Below are 18,660 nucleotides of genomic sequence, written 5' to 3'. Positions count from 1 at the left end.
AAAAAAAATCACTCTCCATCAGATGTAGCATAGCGCTTTGATTTAAAAAACAACCCTCAGTGTTCCCTTGCTAATGAGTCCGTAATGGGACACTTCAGACTAAGCTAACAGTGAGTGCAAGCTTAGGAGCAAGGATGTTGACAGTCATCTATACCTGTTGAAGGTGACTGCCTGTAAGTGGCTTTGGAAATCATCATGAGAAAGTCTTCTATACTTCCCAAGATGAAGAAGATCCTCACCCCTCCTGTGTTGCTGTAGGAAGGCTGGGCTGATGCCCATGGGGTCTAAAACACCTGCTTCTAGCTACGGCTGAAGCCTTTACACATAAAATAGTACAAGGAAGCAACAGGGCTGCTGTTCAGTGCCATTCCTAGGAGAAGATGCTGTGTTTGGAGGGGACACGGGGCGTAGCAGCTACTGAAAATCCTACCATGGCCAGAAAAAAAGCAGGAGAAAAACCAAGGTGCTAAGGGCAGCTAGGACCATCCAATCAGCACATATCACACTTTCAGGATCATACACAATCCACGCAATTACAGGTGTCTAAAAGTCATCCTGGACTTCACTCGGTGGTCTATTCATCTGTTACCAACAAATCTGCCCATGCCCTGATCCCTACCCTGACATTAATCATTCATAGTCTACTTAGAACCTCTCAGTCACTGGAAAAGGGGAGACACTCCTTCATATTGAACACTCACCAGCGTAACCCAACTGATATAATAATCTTTTTTCCCCAAAGAAAAAAATATGAAATTGATGCTGGATTAATAGCTACTACCCAGTTCCCCGGGGCATGATGCCGGGGTCAGTTTATTATGTGGTCAGCAGCTTGCAAAGCTCTAGTGGGAAAATACTGAAGTACAGTGGGATTAACTCCTTTGGCCTTTCAACAGGGTGACCTGTGTTGTTCAGTCAATATGCTTTCAAAGATTTTGATAAGGTGTGATTTTTTTTTAAGATTTTTTTTTTTTTTTTGAGCTATACTGATAAGCTATGCTCTGACCACATTAAGCACTAGAAACAGACTGGAACCAAAACCTGTATTGCGCACACCCAAATAGTAAGGGCGATTTCAAAATCTAACGTGCCAGCTCTGCAGTTTGGGCCCACGTCTGCAGTATGTCCATGTTGAAGGCTGTGATAGGTCCAGGATTCATTTTCCTGAGTGCTTCTCCCACGATCATAGTCTGATGCTCCCAGCCACGTCACACATGCTCAACCCTGTTGCTGTTGTCCCACTTTGCTTTCCACGTTCACCAGCTGGATCCATCCCTGGAGAGCTGTGCCTTCTATAGCACCCTCCTCCCAGTTCAACAAACTCTCGTCCACAGAAACAGAAAAAGGCTTTTTTCAACGACAGGGCGTATTTAGTGCTGTTTCTTGTTCCACTGCAGACTCCAGAAGGCTGCTTTGCCCAAATCACTGATGCTTAAGTCCTGCCTAACTAAAGCCCTTAAGTCTCTGCTCAGCTGCCTCAGAGTCCCTTGGCACCTCTGTCATGTGTCCTCAAACCAGGACAACCTCGCAGGCTCTTTCCTGGCATGCCCAGATGTGCATCAGCCTTCCTGGTGCTGTAGTTCTTAAGTTGCATTTGCACCAAAAAAAAAAAAGCCCCAAACAAGTGAACAATTTATCCAATAACTGATTGATATAAAATTAATGTATATTTGCTTGACCAGGAATTGGGAACAGGTCTTTCCCTGGCCCATCCATTAAGTGTCCTAGCCAATAAACCCCATGAGATCTATCTGCCACATACATCTACCACACATCTTATTCCTGTGCAGCACGAGGAGGTGCTGGAAGCATGGATCCAAGGCTTTCGACACAGACCCAGAGTATTTTCAAAGGGTGCTGGGCGCTACTTTGGGCTGGCCCTTTTGAGACCCCTCATCCAAGCCATGAGGACTGGAAATAAAGAGCAGAGTCTATGGTATGCAGCTGATCTCCCATCCTGTACCATGAACCAAACTGAATCCCCTGGCACACGGTCATCAGCTCCAGTGCTCTTCATTACTGGTGTTGTTTCTCCTGTTCCTATTACTGTTATTACTAACAAAGATAACAACACCATCCGCAGAAGAAGGCGATGCTGAGGGGCTTCTCTCAAGTGCTTGGACATAATTATTTTCTGCTGCATCTTGCTTTTCTCATTCTTATAAATCCCATTGTGGATGCAGAGATATTTCCTTCTGCCTTCTGTATAATGCTTTACAGGCACAAAAAAAAAAAAAAACCCACACCAAAAACCAAACAAGTATGGGAATAAATCTCATTGTAGGAATGCAGTGCGGCAGATCTGTGTTTTGCTTTAATTAGCATCCTGATGTGATAGCGGCTTGGCGTGTGGATTGCTGTTTTGTAACACAGCGCGTCCTTGCTAGACTCCTTAAGGAACCTGGCAAACACCGCACTTCCCTCCATTGTCTGTTGTTTTTCTTGGAGGCTGAATATTTTCATTGAAATGTCGCTTGCACACCCTGTCCATGCTCCGCTGCTCTCGGAGTGCGCTCAGGCATTGGGCTTTCAAAAAACAAAGGGAATTCAGCACTTAATCACGACGTAGTGCTTTGCTTACTTGTTTGCCAAACATGCGGGCGAAAGGCAAAATCACAAGTGATGTAGTTCCAGTAATAATAAAAACTTCTGCAGATTTTACCGCAGGTAGGTTCCTGCCCGTTGGAGCTGCCCCCCAAGCTGTTACAGGGTTATAAGGCGCTTGTGTGTGTTGGGGGGAGCTGATAAACAGCGGGAAGGGGACACCGGGACTCTGAGCCTGCAGACTTCTGGACGGGGCTCTCCTCGGTGCGTGACTCCGGCAGGAAGGAGCTCCCGTCACCTTGGCTTTTCTGTGATGGAAATCATCACAATAATTCAGCAGAGTTGAGATGCCAAGCTGGAAAAACCACAAAGTTAAGGTTTTAAGCTCAGTTTGGGCTGGTCTTTTTGCAAAGGTAGGAAGAAACATTTCAGGGTTGGCTGAATGGGGCTGCACACCCTAAAAGCTTGTTCTCAGCAGAGACGTCAAAGCCTCGAAAGAACTCACCCAGAGGAAATACTCCAGTTTCCACAGAGAATCAGAAAAATCACCTGACGGGATCTGGGTGAAGAAGCCTTTCTACCGAGAGGATCAGACCCACTCTTCGGGAGCCAAAGAGGTGGAAAGCTATACCAGCCCGGCAGTAGAGTTTTCACTTTCCTTAACTGGTATTAATTGGAATTCCTCTGGATTTTGCACTGCTCTTCACTAAAAAAAAAAAAAAAAAAAAAAGCAGAGAAACCCAGAGGTGGGTGCTCGAGTTCATTACTCACCCAGCTACATGCTTTCCAGGGCCTGCTTCGGTACCCTTTCCCCATCTGAACCACCTTGCTACCTTCAGGAGGAATTAGAGAAACGAGACTTCCAACGTAGCAGGTTAAAATTGCAGCCTGGAAGACTTAGTTATTAGGAAATGCTCCGTACCCATAAGGATGTTAAGCACTGGTGTTGATTCCCTGGGGAGCGTGCAACTGGAGATTTTTAAGAACAGGTTAGAAAAACATTTGCTAATGCTGATCGGACAGTACAGGCAGCATATCCTGCCCTGGGACAGGCAGATGAATTCTGTAAGTTTTGGAGGTGCCTTCTAGGCCTATTTTTAGCCTGTTTTCCAAAGGCAGTGAGGCAATGGCTCTCCATCCCAGTTTGCCAGCTTTTCTGACACATTGGGCGAACCTCAACCAACTTTGACAGAAGAGTTGAGAGAGCAAAAATATTAAGTTTCTACATATTTTAAGCAAATACGGATGAATAAAGGAGAACATGGAAACTAATGTGTTCATCCGTTTTTATCGTGGCCCCATATCCTTTCAGAGAGGCACCAGCCCCAGCTCTTGTGGCTGTGACTAATGTGCGGTGCACACAAATCCGCAGGGAACCAATCTTCGCTGCTTCACGCTTCGGTGCAGGCGAACAATACGGATGAAGTCAGAGTGGAGCTTTGGGAATCTGCTCTGACCTGCCCAGGCAGCACGTTCAGAAACAGCGTTTGCAAACGGTCCCATAACGCTCAGAAGGAAAAGACGTGTTTATGTAAATCCATTGTTACGCATGGTTTTCCAGCATGCAGAAAATGAATCATCAGTACCCAAAGAGGCCGATTATGCCAATGAGATATTAGTATCTGACAATACTAACCGTGACAGGTGATGTGGATATTTCCCTATCCTGACGAGGTGAAGTAAGGCAGATAGCTTAGAAGATACCGTAGGGTAATTCTTGCCAAGTGGCACCAATAGCAACCAAAAATCCTGTAATTGCTCGCTAACAAAGTATATTATCATACCGAGACATAATTCAATAAAACTTTTATTTCTGAAAGCACTTTATTTGCCCCTATCTTCCACAATATCCTCTGGGAAAATCTCACCCAGCATCCAGAAGGAATGAGAAACTTTCAGAGTGTTTTAGTGTTTGTTGCCTGCGCGGGTCTTAACAGCACTATAGGAAATCCAAGTTTGAAAAGGAGCAGGTGTTTTCTTGGTTTGAAAGCGCATCATCCTAATGGAAATATGACAAAATCTAAATGCTTTACAGTACTTCAGTGCCTGTAACTTTTAGCAAATTATCCTACATCTGTATTCTGCTTTGCAGCTGCACCAGTAACTCCACCTCACACCAAAGCTGAGCAATACTGCTTAGAGCAAAAGACAGCCTGGAGTTGTCCATAACCTCGCCAAACTTAGAGTCACTGGGTCAGAATATCCTGTATTTTGGGAAAATAAATAAAGAAAAAATGGCCCAGTAATTTCTAAGGAACAGGTTAATGCTTTGAGACAGCACATGAAATTCCGAGCTGTCAAATCTGGGGATCTCCAAGCTGGACTTCTGGTCCACCCTGCACCAGGAGATTGTGAGAGTTTGAACAGTTTCATGATGGCTTGTATACAATGTATTTCAAAACAAGGTGGGGAAACCAAAACTAAAGATCAGATTTCCCCACGAACGTGGCAGAAAACACACAAGACGGATTCACCAACAGCTACGTAACCCTGGGAAGAGCTCCCAGAGGGACTGGTAGGAATAAATTAAGTGTCAAGTAGACATGGACAGCCTCCCCTTCACCTCCCTTCCTACCAACTCCAGCACAGACACTGCCACCTGTGCTTGCCCATATCTTTGACAGAATAAACGAGGTGCAATATTTATCCTTTAAGTTGGCCTGCTAACAAGCATTGGCTTTCCAGTAAAAGTAGATGTCCCAGAGTACAGACATAAACAGGGACGCTTGGTCTACCTCCAAAAGCCTTCTGCCACAGAGGTGCTGCGAGATGCTGAGGGGCTGTAATGTGGATTTTCCACAACATTGCAAGGAGCACTCTGAAGGCTGGTAATGAAAATACCGTCCATGCAACATAAAATCTCCCTTGGGAAACACTAGTTAGTGCCCACTTAGCAAGCAATGAGCCAGGGAGAAGGGCACATGGATTTGAGATTTGTTGTGCCCATGATACTGATATTTAAGTGGCCCTAATTCTATACACACACACCCTTTTTTTTTATTATTTAATCTAAACACGGCTTCCTGAAAGCTGCTTGATCAGAACATCTTCTACTTCATATCAAAACCCAGTTTTAAACGTAGGCAACTATCATCTTGTTTAGGAGAAATACTCAAAAAACAGAAGCTATAAAACCCACAAGGAATCTAATAATAAATAGGGCAGAGATGTAAACAAACAGATACCTCACGCCGTGCAATGGTTCACAGCTATTGTATCAACAAGTCGGTGTTACCCTGGAAACAAGAGATTATCTGTGCGTGCCTTCTCCCAGACAGAAACCGGGAAAGGGGGCATGCAGAATTGATTTTGAATCTTCTGGACTTTGCGGAGTTGCCGCCCAACTATTGATGCCAATCGATCCCAATCCCGACTGCTGATGAAAATTCAGAGGCAGCGCAGAGGTTGTACCGCCCTTAATGCAACATCCACAGCGCTGAGGGTGAGGACCCGGCCATCTTGTCCTCTCCACCTTGGGATAACACAACCCTTTTCCAAGAAAGCTCAGAAAGCTTATTCCCTGGAAATACCCCGTGCAGAGCAGAGGACAACACGGTCTTGTCTGATTTGCAGCAGCAAGGAGGGCCAACAGCAACGGCTCGGCACAACATCAAATGACTTTAATAAAATTAAGCTTAAGCTAACGCGTTGTATCCTACAGCTGAAGCAGATTAAGAGCACACACGCGCACCAGGGTCGTCACATGGGGTCTCTGCGTGAGCGGGACTTTGTTACGGTGCTGTCCCTCGGTTGCACTCAAGTGTGTGCCCGTATTCAAATAAAACAACCCTGTAGCTTCTGAGGATTTTTCCTGCATTTTTCTTAATAGGAATGACAAGAAGGATCGATCCCACTCCCTGGCAGACTCAGTTCAATGCATTTGCACGCAGGATGTCTTGGTCCACCTCGTAACACAAGCCACAGCTCTTCGGCAGGGCTGGGGACCACTCAGAGCCGCTGCCCTGAACGCTGCGGATGGGTTCCCGGCTGCTGACTTCAGCCAGGCATCTCACCCCGGTGGGCATCAGCGAAGCTGTGTCAATCTGGAACAGCTAAATGCTTGGCCCTTGAAAAATTAGTTGGCTGGGTTTACAAACACCTCTGTAACAGAAAGGGTAATTTCCTACTAAGTGTTGAATCGTGAGCAAGTGGAAATTTATACTATATATTCAGCGTCACCTATGATTACAGACCTACATTTCAGATAACCCAATGATCTGGATGTAAGAAATTTAGAAAACTGAGGGTTACGCTACATTAAACAACCTAACAATAAGTAGGAGTAATATTATTTTTTTTTTCTAAAGAGATTAAACAAAAATAAGGATTTGTAAATCAGCTGGTCACAAAATTGGTACTTCCCACAACCTAGCTGGTTTGTTGGAATTTGTACGACACTGATGTTCCCGGGCGAGTCCTTTTGCAGCACTCTGGGCTGAAACATAGGGCTACAAAAACAGATTAAAAATGTACAAAGCACTATCCTTCCCGCACTGCCAGCCGAACAACTTCTAATGACACCTCTATGCCTTAATGTTACCAACAGACAAGGGAACAGCATAGTCTTTCAGGGATCCCATGGGGTATTTAACCCCAGAGCTGCCTCTGTCGGATGCTCCAGGCTTCCCTATGGCACATCTGGCTCTTTGTAGCTGTGCTTTTTCCCTCTGGCGTATCTGCTCTGCTCTTGTTTGAGGTGATCTCATCATTGAAAAGAGAGAGACTAGAGATGGTAAGAAGATATTTTAATGTCAAATAATGTTTTTTGATTGATTTCAGAAGGTGGGGGAAGCCATATGAGCATCACTTCCCTCCTCCCTGCCAGGTGGATGTGACAGGAGGACCAGGTCAGCCACAGCATACCATGTACCTGATGGGATCTTGACCTTCTCAGGCTCAGAGGGAGAAAATGTTGGAAAAAAGCTCTGGTGGGAGAAATTGGCTCTGGTGGGAGAGATGTGTCAAGAATGATATGAGCTACCACTGCTGCTGAGACAAGGAGGATGCTTTCATGCAAATTCATCACCTGTGCACATGGTGGCATCTTGGGTCACCTCTCACTCAGTATAGAACAGGTATCTTCTGGGTCACAGAGAACTAAACCATGGCAACTCCTTATGTACGGAGCCAGTTCTGATCCCTGTAACATTTCCTCTTCACTCTGATTTGATTTGAGTGAGACTCTTCACAAAACACCTTAGTTCCCAACTTCACAATAGCCCAGCCCATCACGCCTGGAGATTCATTTTTAACCACCTACCAAGGATTTTGCAAACTACCACACACAAGACAAATACCTCCCATGCATCCCATCTTTTGGGTTAAATAACAAAAGCAGAACAAGAAGAGCTGGCAATTTTGATACAGTAACTTCATTGGGTTCAGTACTTACAATTGCATGACCAGATATAAATGGTTCGGACTCTCATAGATGTCTTCCAGGGCAACTATATTTTCATGCTTGATTCTGAAAAACCATAAGACAAGATAAGATAAGCTGAAATACTGATTTTTATTTTTTTACGTAGCTGCAAAACATAAAGCTATTTTTAGTTAGACGCTACTTGTCAGTCTTTATTCAACATCATCAAATATATTGATCAAAGTTAACAGCCAGGAGTGCTTTGCAGCCCAGAATACTGTTATTACTCCCAGAAAACGTCTTCAGTCCTCTCTGAAGCCAAAATATTTAAGGGTTAAGTATCTGGGCATTATATGTTTACAGTTCCTGTGTCAGAAGCAGGATGAAGGGAGAAAGTAGGGATTTGTCCCCACGCAGAGGATGGCACAGGTAGGCAGCTGCTGTACGACAGTCCCATGCTACTTCCCACCAAATTCGCCCTGCTCCGACGTCACACCTGGTCTGGACACTTGAATTTCCCTACAGCGTTGTTAAGCACCGCACACTTTCTGTTCAAAAGCTTCTTCATGGGTTTTCTACACCCTCACCATTCCCACTGATCATTCCCACTATGTCTCTTGTCAAAATGCTAGCTTTAAAGAGAAAAATCATCTCTACAAGAATACATCTAATTAACTGGTAGAGCAATGCCTCTCTGGGTTTGCTCCTTAAACGCTTACAAATAATTTCTGAAGGATACATTTAACTTGTGCAAACCCTATAGAGACTACCAGTACAACTCCAGGGGCAGAATATTAATTACACCAATTGCAGACAATCATTTTAAGAGCAAGAGAAAGCAGAGACCACTCATTAGCCAGCAGACAGACACATTCAGAAAGAAAATAAAAGTGCATCATCAGCAAATGCAAAACTCTCTGCATGTTTCAAGGTTCAAGTAGCTTAATTAAGATGCTTAATCATGTGTCAGGTCATCATCCTCAATGGTCTCAAGCGCCCTAATGTCTGTGTGAAGATGCTGAGAGCAGAAGGTCCCCTGTGCCCGGCAGGACCTTTGCCGTAAGAACGCAGACTATCCAATTTCCTCTGAATTCACTGGAAAGGTTATGACTGATCTGAATTTACGCCCATAATCAGTCACCAAAAGCTGCATTCATATAGGGACCTTCACACACAGGAAATATAACATTAACAATAAATGAAGTCAAATATAAAGTGCTACAGGATGTCAAAGAAACAAATACCTGAGTAGGTTCCTCACTCTACATAAATATCTGGAAAATCACGTGATATTTTAGCAAAATTTCCAGGTAGATTGCATCACAAATTAAGTTCTCAATATTGACAACAGGAAACCAATATACCACCCACTTGGCTTTACACAGCACACATTTGGAAACTTTTATTTTGCTGTGCAGGTCTAGTGCCTGGTCCCTTAAGGGTTACAGTTGGGCAAGGGCAGTCTTGCCTTCTTAGTTGTTAGTTGAAGGTACACTAGGATCCCAAATGATATTTCAAGTAAATAGTCACTTTTAAAGGAAATTACTATATATATTTATACATTTTCCTTTGTGCACAGGCACATTCATAGAATCGTAGAATCACAGAATGGTTTAGGTTGGAAGGAACCTTGAAGATCATCGAGTTCCACTCCCCCTACCATAGGCAGGGACACCTCCCACCAGACCAGGTTGCCCAAGGCCACATCCAGCCTGGCCTTGAACACCTGCAGGGTGTTTGAGTGGTCATTTGTGTACCTCATACCACCATGATCAAGCAGGCAGTTTTCATACAAATAATCTGCCGTAGTGTTATCTGTTAAAAGCCTCCAACGTAGTCTGAAATATGTTATTTTTACCACGCACATATTAATGCTTTGCATTTCTATTTTTGAGACCCTGAGAGGTTCTCCAAATCAACCTAACCCCCTCTGAGACAGCTGCCAGCACACCTGGCTGTCACCCACGCGGCTAACGGGTGGGTTACCCACAAAGACGATCAGCCAGGGAGGCAGAGGCCAGAAAAAGGCTCATCAGACACGCAACGCCGCATGCGGAGGGCTGCTGCAGGACCCTCTCCCCTTTCTGATTTGCAAACCAAATGGGCACTGCGCCACTGCGCTCTCTGAAGGCAGATAAACTTGCTCGGTTTTAAAGTGAAGTGGGGGGGAGAAAGAGCTTAGTCCTACCACTGCGGCGTCGGCCGTATTGAGCCAATCCGCCCCTCTGTGAAATCAGATGCAGGACGTGAGCATGTGGGATTCAGGGAGACAGCGAATATAAAGCGTGATCTGGAAGAAGGCAGCAGAAGAAGCTGAATCACCCCCAAAGTACCAAGGGAGCCACCACCATAGGGATGAGGATACTTGGAAGGAGACGTCACTTTGGGAGGTGATGCCTGTGCACACCAGCAGCCCCAACCCCGCTGCACGCCAGGGTCTTGCTGAGATGGGAAGGAGGCATTTTCTTCCACTTTGCCTCAGCCTCCCCAAGACCAGCAGGGCCTTAATTGGGGAGTTACGCAGCGCTTCATAGTCCCAGTGAAGCGCACATCGCATGCATACAAATCAAGCAGCTTGACCCAAACAGCATCTTTCTACTCAGATGGACTCCTGAATGACAAGCTGTTTAAAGGAAAATGGAATTCAAAATTTAAAAACAAAACAAAACAAAACAAAACAAAACCCAAAAAATCGATGGAAATCACTTGGGGAGAAACCTATGGTTCAGATCAAGCTGCGGGTTGTGCTGCTGAAGCTGGCCCAGAGCAGCCGTGGGCTTCCCAGCAGAGGTCACTGCAGCCAGCAGCAACTCCTCCGCTCCTTTCTTCACTTTAAAGCACGGGGGAGCGATCCCCAACGGCCCTGGTGCACGGTAATTAACCCTTCAAGGCTGACCGTTGCAATAACGCCCCGGGATCTGGGAGATCGAGTGCGGTATCCTCACAGCATTTTTATCGATACCACAAAGGCCAATGGAGACTGGGACAAGTTTGTGCCATTCCGCGGCGGCAGATCAGGGGTGTCAGACATGCAGGCAACAGCCCAACAGACCCTTCTGGCTTGCAGAGATGCTCGGGTACATCAAGAGCCGAGGAAAGCACTGTAGAGGCAGCTACTTGATGCTCACGGATCAGGAGGGATTTGGGAATGGCTTAATTAACTCCACTTTTATCCTCCTCTAGAAGTGCTGAGTGAATCTCAAAGGTTCAGAGGATTCATTCTGCTAAGCCTTCAAATGCCTCCACGCTGCCCCACCGGTGATCTCGCTTAGCAGAAATACTCACCGGACTATCTGATCTCCTCAAGACCTGCCAGGATTTATTTTTTTAAAAGGTGCTGCTCTCATTTTACAAAAGGGGAAGCGGCGCGCAGAAAAGCTACAAGTTTTTCTGTAATTACATGCGATGAGGCAGCAGAGAGGGTTGAGAAACCAGATCCCCCGACCCCAGAGTATTATCTTAACCAGTGGGCCGTATTATTCCAATCCCTTCTCCCTCCCATCTCGGTGAGAGGATCTTAACCCCAGTTCTCCACAGCCTTTTTTTCCCCTCTGTCCTCCCTCTCCAGCCTTCCCCCCTTCCCAACGTGTGGCTCCCACACTGCAATAGATAAACCTGCCCCGGATTAACTCTGCGCAAAGCAACGCGCTGATGTTGTTGTGCCACGTGATGGTGCAACGTTACGGCTGTAGCAGAGGGGACATGGACACAGACTGGGGTGACTGCAGTTCCCATTAATTCTTTCCCAAAAAAGAAGAAACGCTCCAAAAGTGAACATGAAAACATGGGCTCAGTTGAAGCAAATTAGGTCAGATCACATAAACTGAACAAGGAAACATCCAGCTAACGAAATCTCCCTTACCACCCTTTTAACCTCCCCTTCATCACACTTGCTGTTCTCCCTGATGCTCTCCCTCCTTCCTGGCAAACCCCAGATGCTGCTCGCATCTGATGTGTCCCCGCATATCTCCCATCTGTGGCACAAAGGGCAGGTGCCATCTCCAGCCACTGCTGCATTGTTCATTTTTAGGAATATTCTGAGGCCATTCAACAGAAAGAAGACATCTAGAAATAAAAATACAAAAAAAGAGAGGCTAATACTTTAACCAATTCACTCAAGACTCTTCACCTTACAAGGCCCATGAGATGCTGCAATCCAGGGGACAAAGAAGAGGAAAATAAATCTAGAAGTGAGAATCAGGGAAATTTAAGTATACAAAAAAAAAAAAAAACCCACATGAAGAGTGATTAACCCCGATAAGAAAGTATGAAGAGTTCACCATTTTCTGGGCAGCGCTGGTTGCAGGCAGACACAAGCCACAAGGCTTGATGCAAACATGCAAAATTATGAAGTTTCTCCTCCAGCCTTTCAGGTCTATGATTCTGCCCTGTTGACACACAAAGCAGTCAACAACACAAATGAATGGAGGCAACGTTGCACCTGAGCAATATTTTAACATATGAGCCAACTGCCAGCCAAAACTTAAAGAAACAAACTGAACTGGGCAACCAACGACTTCGGGTGACTTTTCCGAGCATGGCAGCTGTGCAAACAAGGGCTGACGGGACAGCGTTTGATCTGCTGCAGAGCCCCAAGCACAGACCGGTCCCCTTTGCTTGCTGTGGAGTCGTTGCACAAGAGCGTTGACAGATAAGGAACTGTCGTTTTTCCCTGACTGCTACAGCATTCAGTGCTGCTGAAACACAGAAAAGTCTGCCTCTGAAGGAGATGAAACCCTTTCCCAAAACAAGACCGGACTTGACCAGGAGTGGCGTTTGGCATGACATTTGGCATGACAGTTTCCATCATGCCAAACTGGGAGTGCTGCGGCGTTGGAGTAGTGATAAGTATGTGGCGTGGCACTGCAGTGACGCTAAAATCCACCCTCACCACAGGTCAGAACAGAGCCACCACGTCCTACTCACTACCACCAGAAGGGCACGAGTCCCATAGGATCAAAACTAGCCCTAATGGGCAAAACTCACTTCAACATTCATATTAAAAAAAAATAAATAAATAAAAATCAATATATTCCATGGGCTTTGGCTGGAGATTGTTTTTAAGAAGCAAAGGATTAAAATATGGAAGTTGATGTACAACAAGGGAAACCAAATCCTTTAATGACTGAGCTTCCTGCACATCTCTGCTGGCTCCTGACTATCCCAGAGGCCAAAGAGCTGAAAGAAGACTGGTTGCATATTGCCACGGATCGCTAATTAGAAGGGTAGCACGCTCGTGGATAAAAGCAGAGGACACAGATTTTGCTGTTGCTTTGGCTGCCAAGCTGCCAGGAGAGCATGTTAAATATCCCAGCCGCAAAAGCACGCTATAAAATATGATTGAATCACTTATATTAACATCTATCATATTTAACGCTGAAAACTAGGATCAGTTAGAAGAATACTGTGCAAAAACCCTGGGCAAACACAAGAGCCTTTTAAGCAGGGCATGTTCCCTCCGTAACAACTCTTTCCGAGTCGGAGCGTTACATTTGCAAGACGTGACATTTAGTGCTGCACCTCCATGAACAGCACGTGTCACAGATAAAATGCCACAAGAAAGCACAAATAATTTTGTGAAAGCCAGAACCAGCAAAGCCTGGGTCTGTAAGGATTTGTGGCTTTGAGTAACCAAATGTCTTTGCGAATAAATATTCCATTATTTCCACATACAGAGAGTTTTGCCAAAAGCACGGGGGTTACTGGGCTTAATGAATTCACCGGTTGGCCAAGGGAAGCGTTTAAATCACAGCTTCTGCTCTGGAGGACACTAGAAACTTCCCTCTGCTCAGCTGTCTTACTCAGTGGAAACAAGTTGATAATTTTAAGATATTAGGATAGCCAGCCTCACACACATTCGCACTGAGCGATTCTATCAGATTGCTTTCCACATGAAAGAAAAATACCGAAAAATCTTCAGGGTAGCTCATACTGGTGTGAGAACTCATGGGAACAAACCAGCCTGCTCCCAAGGGGAAAACGTGACAAGTTTGCTAAGAGGGGAATGGGGTAAATGAGGTGAGATGGCAAGGGCTGGTACAGGGAAGGAAACTGATGGCTGTCCTGGAAACAGCTGGCTGACTGCAGCAGACCTCTGCCCACCACTCCTGGTCTGGAAAAGCCTTCAAATACTGATGCTGTCCACAGGACTTGCAGTGCCTTACCTTGATGCAAGACCTCTTATAATTTGGACCTTGAAAATCAAGAGGATGTGTATGATGTGAGGTACCACATCTCTAACTCTATCCCCTCCCTTTCTTATCCTGTAGCACCCAAACATCCTCCAGGACGGATATTTTACAGCTGGATACTTTCCATATATCTTCATTGACATCTGTGTGAGCAGAGTTCAGCGTGACACTTCTCCCACCATCCAGGATTCCTTCCCAAGTGGACTTTCTGGTGTTAAAAGCAGAAATGTAAGCTCCAGTTCAAGCTCTGCCCCCCCTCCCCCAGTTGGTATTTATCAGGTCTTTCTCATCCATTGACTCTCTGGTATCTTGTAAAAGGTGACTTCAGAGCAGACCTTTCCCCCTCAAACAGGACACAAACTATCTTGTGGCATTTTATACCTCAGATTAAAACCCTTTGTCTCCTTGATGATTTCAGGCCACCCAACAGGAATGCCTTTTATACCACCATTGCATAGTCACCAAATAGTCTACCGACAGCACTGCGCGATGACTCCAAGCAGTCAGGAGAGGTGATCCCAAGCAGTTCACAAGAAGCAAGCAGGTCTGCATGAAGTAAGGTTTGCAGAGGGAAAAGAAGGGGGTTGGTTGATTTTATTTTCTTTTGCACACAAAAGTGAAGTTCTAGTGAAGATCATAAAGTTCAAAACACTCGTGCCAACATGGGGATAGTACCCTTGGATTAGTACCATCTGAGGGTTTGGCAGCCCATGGTAAATAAAAGGCTACCAGACTCAGATCACCAAGTCAAGCACTCTGCGCTGAAATGGATATCTTTGGAGACAGGCTTAGAAGCAAGGTGGAAGGTTTAATGGCACCGAGATTAATTTCTACTACTTCCTATCCTGTGCAACATTCCTCCCCCCAGCAGACAAGTACATGGTACTGCAGTGGTGATGGCTTCTGACGATACAGAAAGGGCTTTTGGTCTCCACCATCTCAGATCAGCAGTCTCCCTCTCACTCACAAACACACATGCAAATAATGTGGAAGTTAGCGAAACCTCAACTAGGCACAGAGCAGAGATGTGAACAAAACCAGGCAGATGTCAGTTTTCTGAGCAAAGGTGGATCTACAGAGCTTACAAAGCCAAAACATCTGCTTTTTCTCTCTTACTGCATTTAGATTGCTGGGGTATTTTTGAAGTTGTATCCTTAATTTACTTACTGCAAAGAGCTGGAGGAGGTTTACTGGATTCAGTATTGAATATTCCCTTGCATTAAAAATGAAAAAGAACTCGTATTTATGAGCAGAAAGATAGAAATGGTGCTGTGTCTCACAGCCAGACGGTGTTTTTTGACCTCTTCTGATCTCCTACCACCACGATACCTTTTGTTCCCACCCACATTGCCCATCTCCCCTTGCTTGCTCTAACGACTGGGCAAGGGAGAGCTAATTCCAGCTTAAAGCCAGATGGTTCAGTGCCTATATGTTGATTGTCTGGCCAGATTAGCTAAATCTCTGTGGCTGGAAGGCCAAGGAGTTGAACTTTGGGGTCACGTGTGGTCTACAAACCACAGACTGCTCACAACACATGAAGGAAATGAGTGTCTTTACTAGTATCTTTAAGATCTCTATGCTTCTGTCAGGTTAATTGGAGTGGATAGGAAACATCATCATACAGTCCTGTCTGCTTTGGAAAACAAACTAGAAGAGAAAGACCCTGGATGCCCTAAAAGATGGGGGACACAGACAAGTGTGGAGGGATGAATCACTTCATACACCTTCCCTCAGCTGTGACTGAAGAGGAGACTGTGATAAAAAGCTCCAATGCTGGTAGCAAGTGGCAAGTGGCTCAGAGCAGGCGTTCGAAGGAAGCAGGGACAGACAAAATTTGGGAGAGAGACAGATGCCCACCAAAAGACCTTCTTCAGTTCGCCTTAGAAGGTGGTGATGATTTCAAAACTAATATTTTTTGCCAGTTTAATTATTTCAGGATTTAACACTTCAATTTGGCGTGTAATTTTCTATTTGCAAAGAAATGAGCCAGGATGGGATTTGTCCTGATCCGGTGTCCTAGCAGGATGCTGAGTGATTGTGCTATCAACGCAGCTGCCTCCTCTGGGGCTTACATATATGGTATATGGTATAACCCACTGCAAAGAGGAGAAAGGATGGGGAGGTGTCAGGAGACCTTGCCTCATGCTTATACAACTTGACCACTCTCCATTTCATCTTTCAGATCCTACCCATCACCTCTGTGATCTCCTGTTACTCTAAGGTGAAGACCCAGAAGTCCTTCCAACGACGTCAACGGCCTTTCTTCCCCAGCACTGCATGTCTTCTATCGCGAATGCCAGCCTTACGTACCATGTTCATAAAATATTCTCATGAGATTTCACGGTGATAATGTCAAGTTGGAGACATTCCGCAGCTGGAAACCTCAGCTGTGTAGCTAAGCAGCTGTAAGACTAACTGGCTGTGACAAAACCTACCCACATACACCTCGTAATTTCTGATCCATACCCTACCTCGGGTAATACTCCCTAGCAGTGTAATTCTTCTCTTCATTTCTAATTTCTCCAGATCCTGTGAGCAGAGACTGGTCTGGGTCCTTCACTGCCAGGGGCATTTGCAGTCTGCATGGTGGCACGCCTTCCCGCACCACTCTGCACAGCAGTGCAGCTTGAAGAAGGGATGACCGTTTGTGCATCTTAAAAAATATCTTGGTTCCGTCCTGGGAAGGGAAGAGAGATGTATGAACCTCCACAGGCCAAGAGCACATGTATTTTCCTCCTGGAGGTACTTTCTAGCCATCAGGCATGGTGCAAAAGGGATGCTGGAGGCAGCATCCCGACCATTTCTGAAACAATAGCAGACTCCAGCTGTTGTGCCGGGCATTAAGCATGCAACGAGTGATCCCACAGGCTTGTTGCCTCCCCAGGACACAGGCTGAGGTTATGCTCTGTTCTGCCTCGTATCCGGATCACAACAAAGCTCAGACAAAGGCTGAACATCTCTGGCACAGATGCATGGGTTTTCACTAGGCACCGGTGGAACTTCATCATCCCACACAAACGTAACAAATGAATACAGGCACTTTGAGAATAAAAATGAGGGATTCTTAGATCGCACACCTGGAGCTAGGTGCCAACCCTGTGTCCACTTTTCTCAAGTATTTTCACGTGAAGGCTGCTCAGTAGCCTTTAAAGAACAAGAAATTCAAGTTCTATTACAATAACTCAGCTCCAGAAGGAACACTAGGACCAAATAACCTTCTGAAATCCCTGGATTTCTACAGTAGGACCTGCAGCCCATTTAAGGCAACAGGAATATCCCCATTTTAGCACCATCCCCGATTTCAGGAGTATCCCCGATCTCCACGAGAAGCAGACTGAGCCATCAGAACGACGGTTTCCAAGCAGTGGATCCCAACTGGCAGCGTTCAAAAAGGCTTGGAAAGCTTGAGCAAAAACCTCCAGACTGTTTAATTTGAAACACAGCAAAACAAATATTAATGATGAATTAATCATTAAAGGTGAAAAAGATAAAAGTAGTGGCTGCAAGGATTTATCTCAGCCAAAAACACTGAACCATCTTTTAGTTGTTGGCAGCAGCCCTGTGTTCCCAGTGTGGAGGAGTGTGGATTTACATGTGCAGCCAGTAATTATAGCTGATTCCCACTCCCTTGCCTGGGACACACGAGGAGCTACGTGCAATTAAAGGTGGTGAGCAGCTCCTGAGCTGAGGTGGGTTGGTCTGAAGGGGTTTCATGAAATGACAGATGAACAAGAAAGGAGGGTCTATTCGCAAAACCCTTGGCAAACGTTGCCTTAAAGCGGAAGGCTGAGGCTCTTGGAAGGGTGATCTGGCTGCAAGCAGCACAACTATCCCTGTACCTTGTCTCACAAAACGAGAAGCTCTTATTAGTTTACAGTGAATGAAGAGCTGGATAAGTGGTATGATGCTCTTTTCTTAGCCTCCCGGTTCTCAGATGAGTGCAGTATGTACACATACATTCAGTCATATCTGAAACACGGCAGCAGATACTACACTTCTGAAAAGAAAGCTCTGCCATCCGTGAAATATCCATTTGACACAGACACAGGGATGTTGTTATCTACTATTATCTCCTTTGTTGGTTTGAATACATACTAATGAAGGGAGAATGTTATACCACCCACGCACCTGTATAGGTAAGTTACATAAAACCATGGACAACTGGCTATTTGGACGAGCACAGGACTGAAAGATGTACCAAAACTAAGTATTTCACTCCACCATATAGGAAATAAATGCAGCTATCACCCAGGAGATGTGACAGAGCCGGGACTCCCAGCTGTGGCTCGTACAGGATCTTTAGCTATTGGGTTACCCTAATATCTAGTGCATGTGGGTCAGGTGAACCCGTATTTCTGATGATAAGGACCAGTAACAGTACAAAGGTGGAGACCATTTATGTACTCAGAGGATAGGGATGTAACCAAAAGGACACTTTGGCTCACAGCGTGAAGAAGGGCTATGCTCTACAGTCATATCCAAAGAGGTTTATGTGTCAAAATTGCATTTTTTCCATGAGAAAAGCAGAAAAGCAAATGGACAACCAAGCGCAAAAGGGCAACC

General features: G+C 45.4%; 1 protein-coding gene across 1 annotated transcript in view; it reads right to left on the bottom strand.

The window, feature by feature from the left end:
* Window positions 1-18,660, bottom strand: part of CAMK1D (calcium/calmodulin dependent protein kinase ID) — a gene marked incomplete at its 3' end in the record, with an annotated part of 226,104 nt that overhangs the window by 78,096 nt on the left and 129,348 nt on the right. Inside the window, exon 3 of the mRNA XM_082488605.1 lies at window positions 7,937-8,011. Coding sequence (XP_082344731.1) covers window positions 7,937-8,011 — 75 coding nt within the window. The remainder of the gene's footprint in view (window positions 1-7,936; window positions 8,012-18,660) is intronic.

The sequence above is a fragment of the Vanellus vanellus genome (genome assembly GCF_965231255.1).
Source record: "Vanellus vanellus genome assembly, chromosome: 1".
NCBI lineage: Eukaryota > Metazoa > Chordata > Aves > Charadriiformes > Charadriidae > Vanellus > Vanellus vanellus.
The sequence above is the reverse complement of the archived record's forward strand: the minus strand, read 5'-3'. Positions and strand labels throughout refer to the sequence as shown.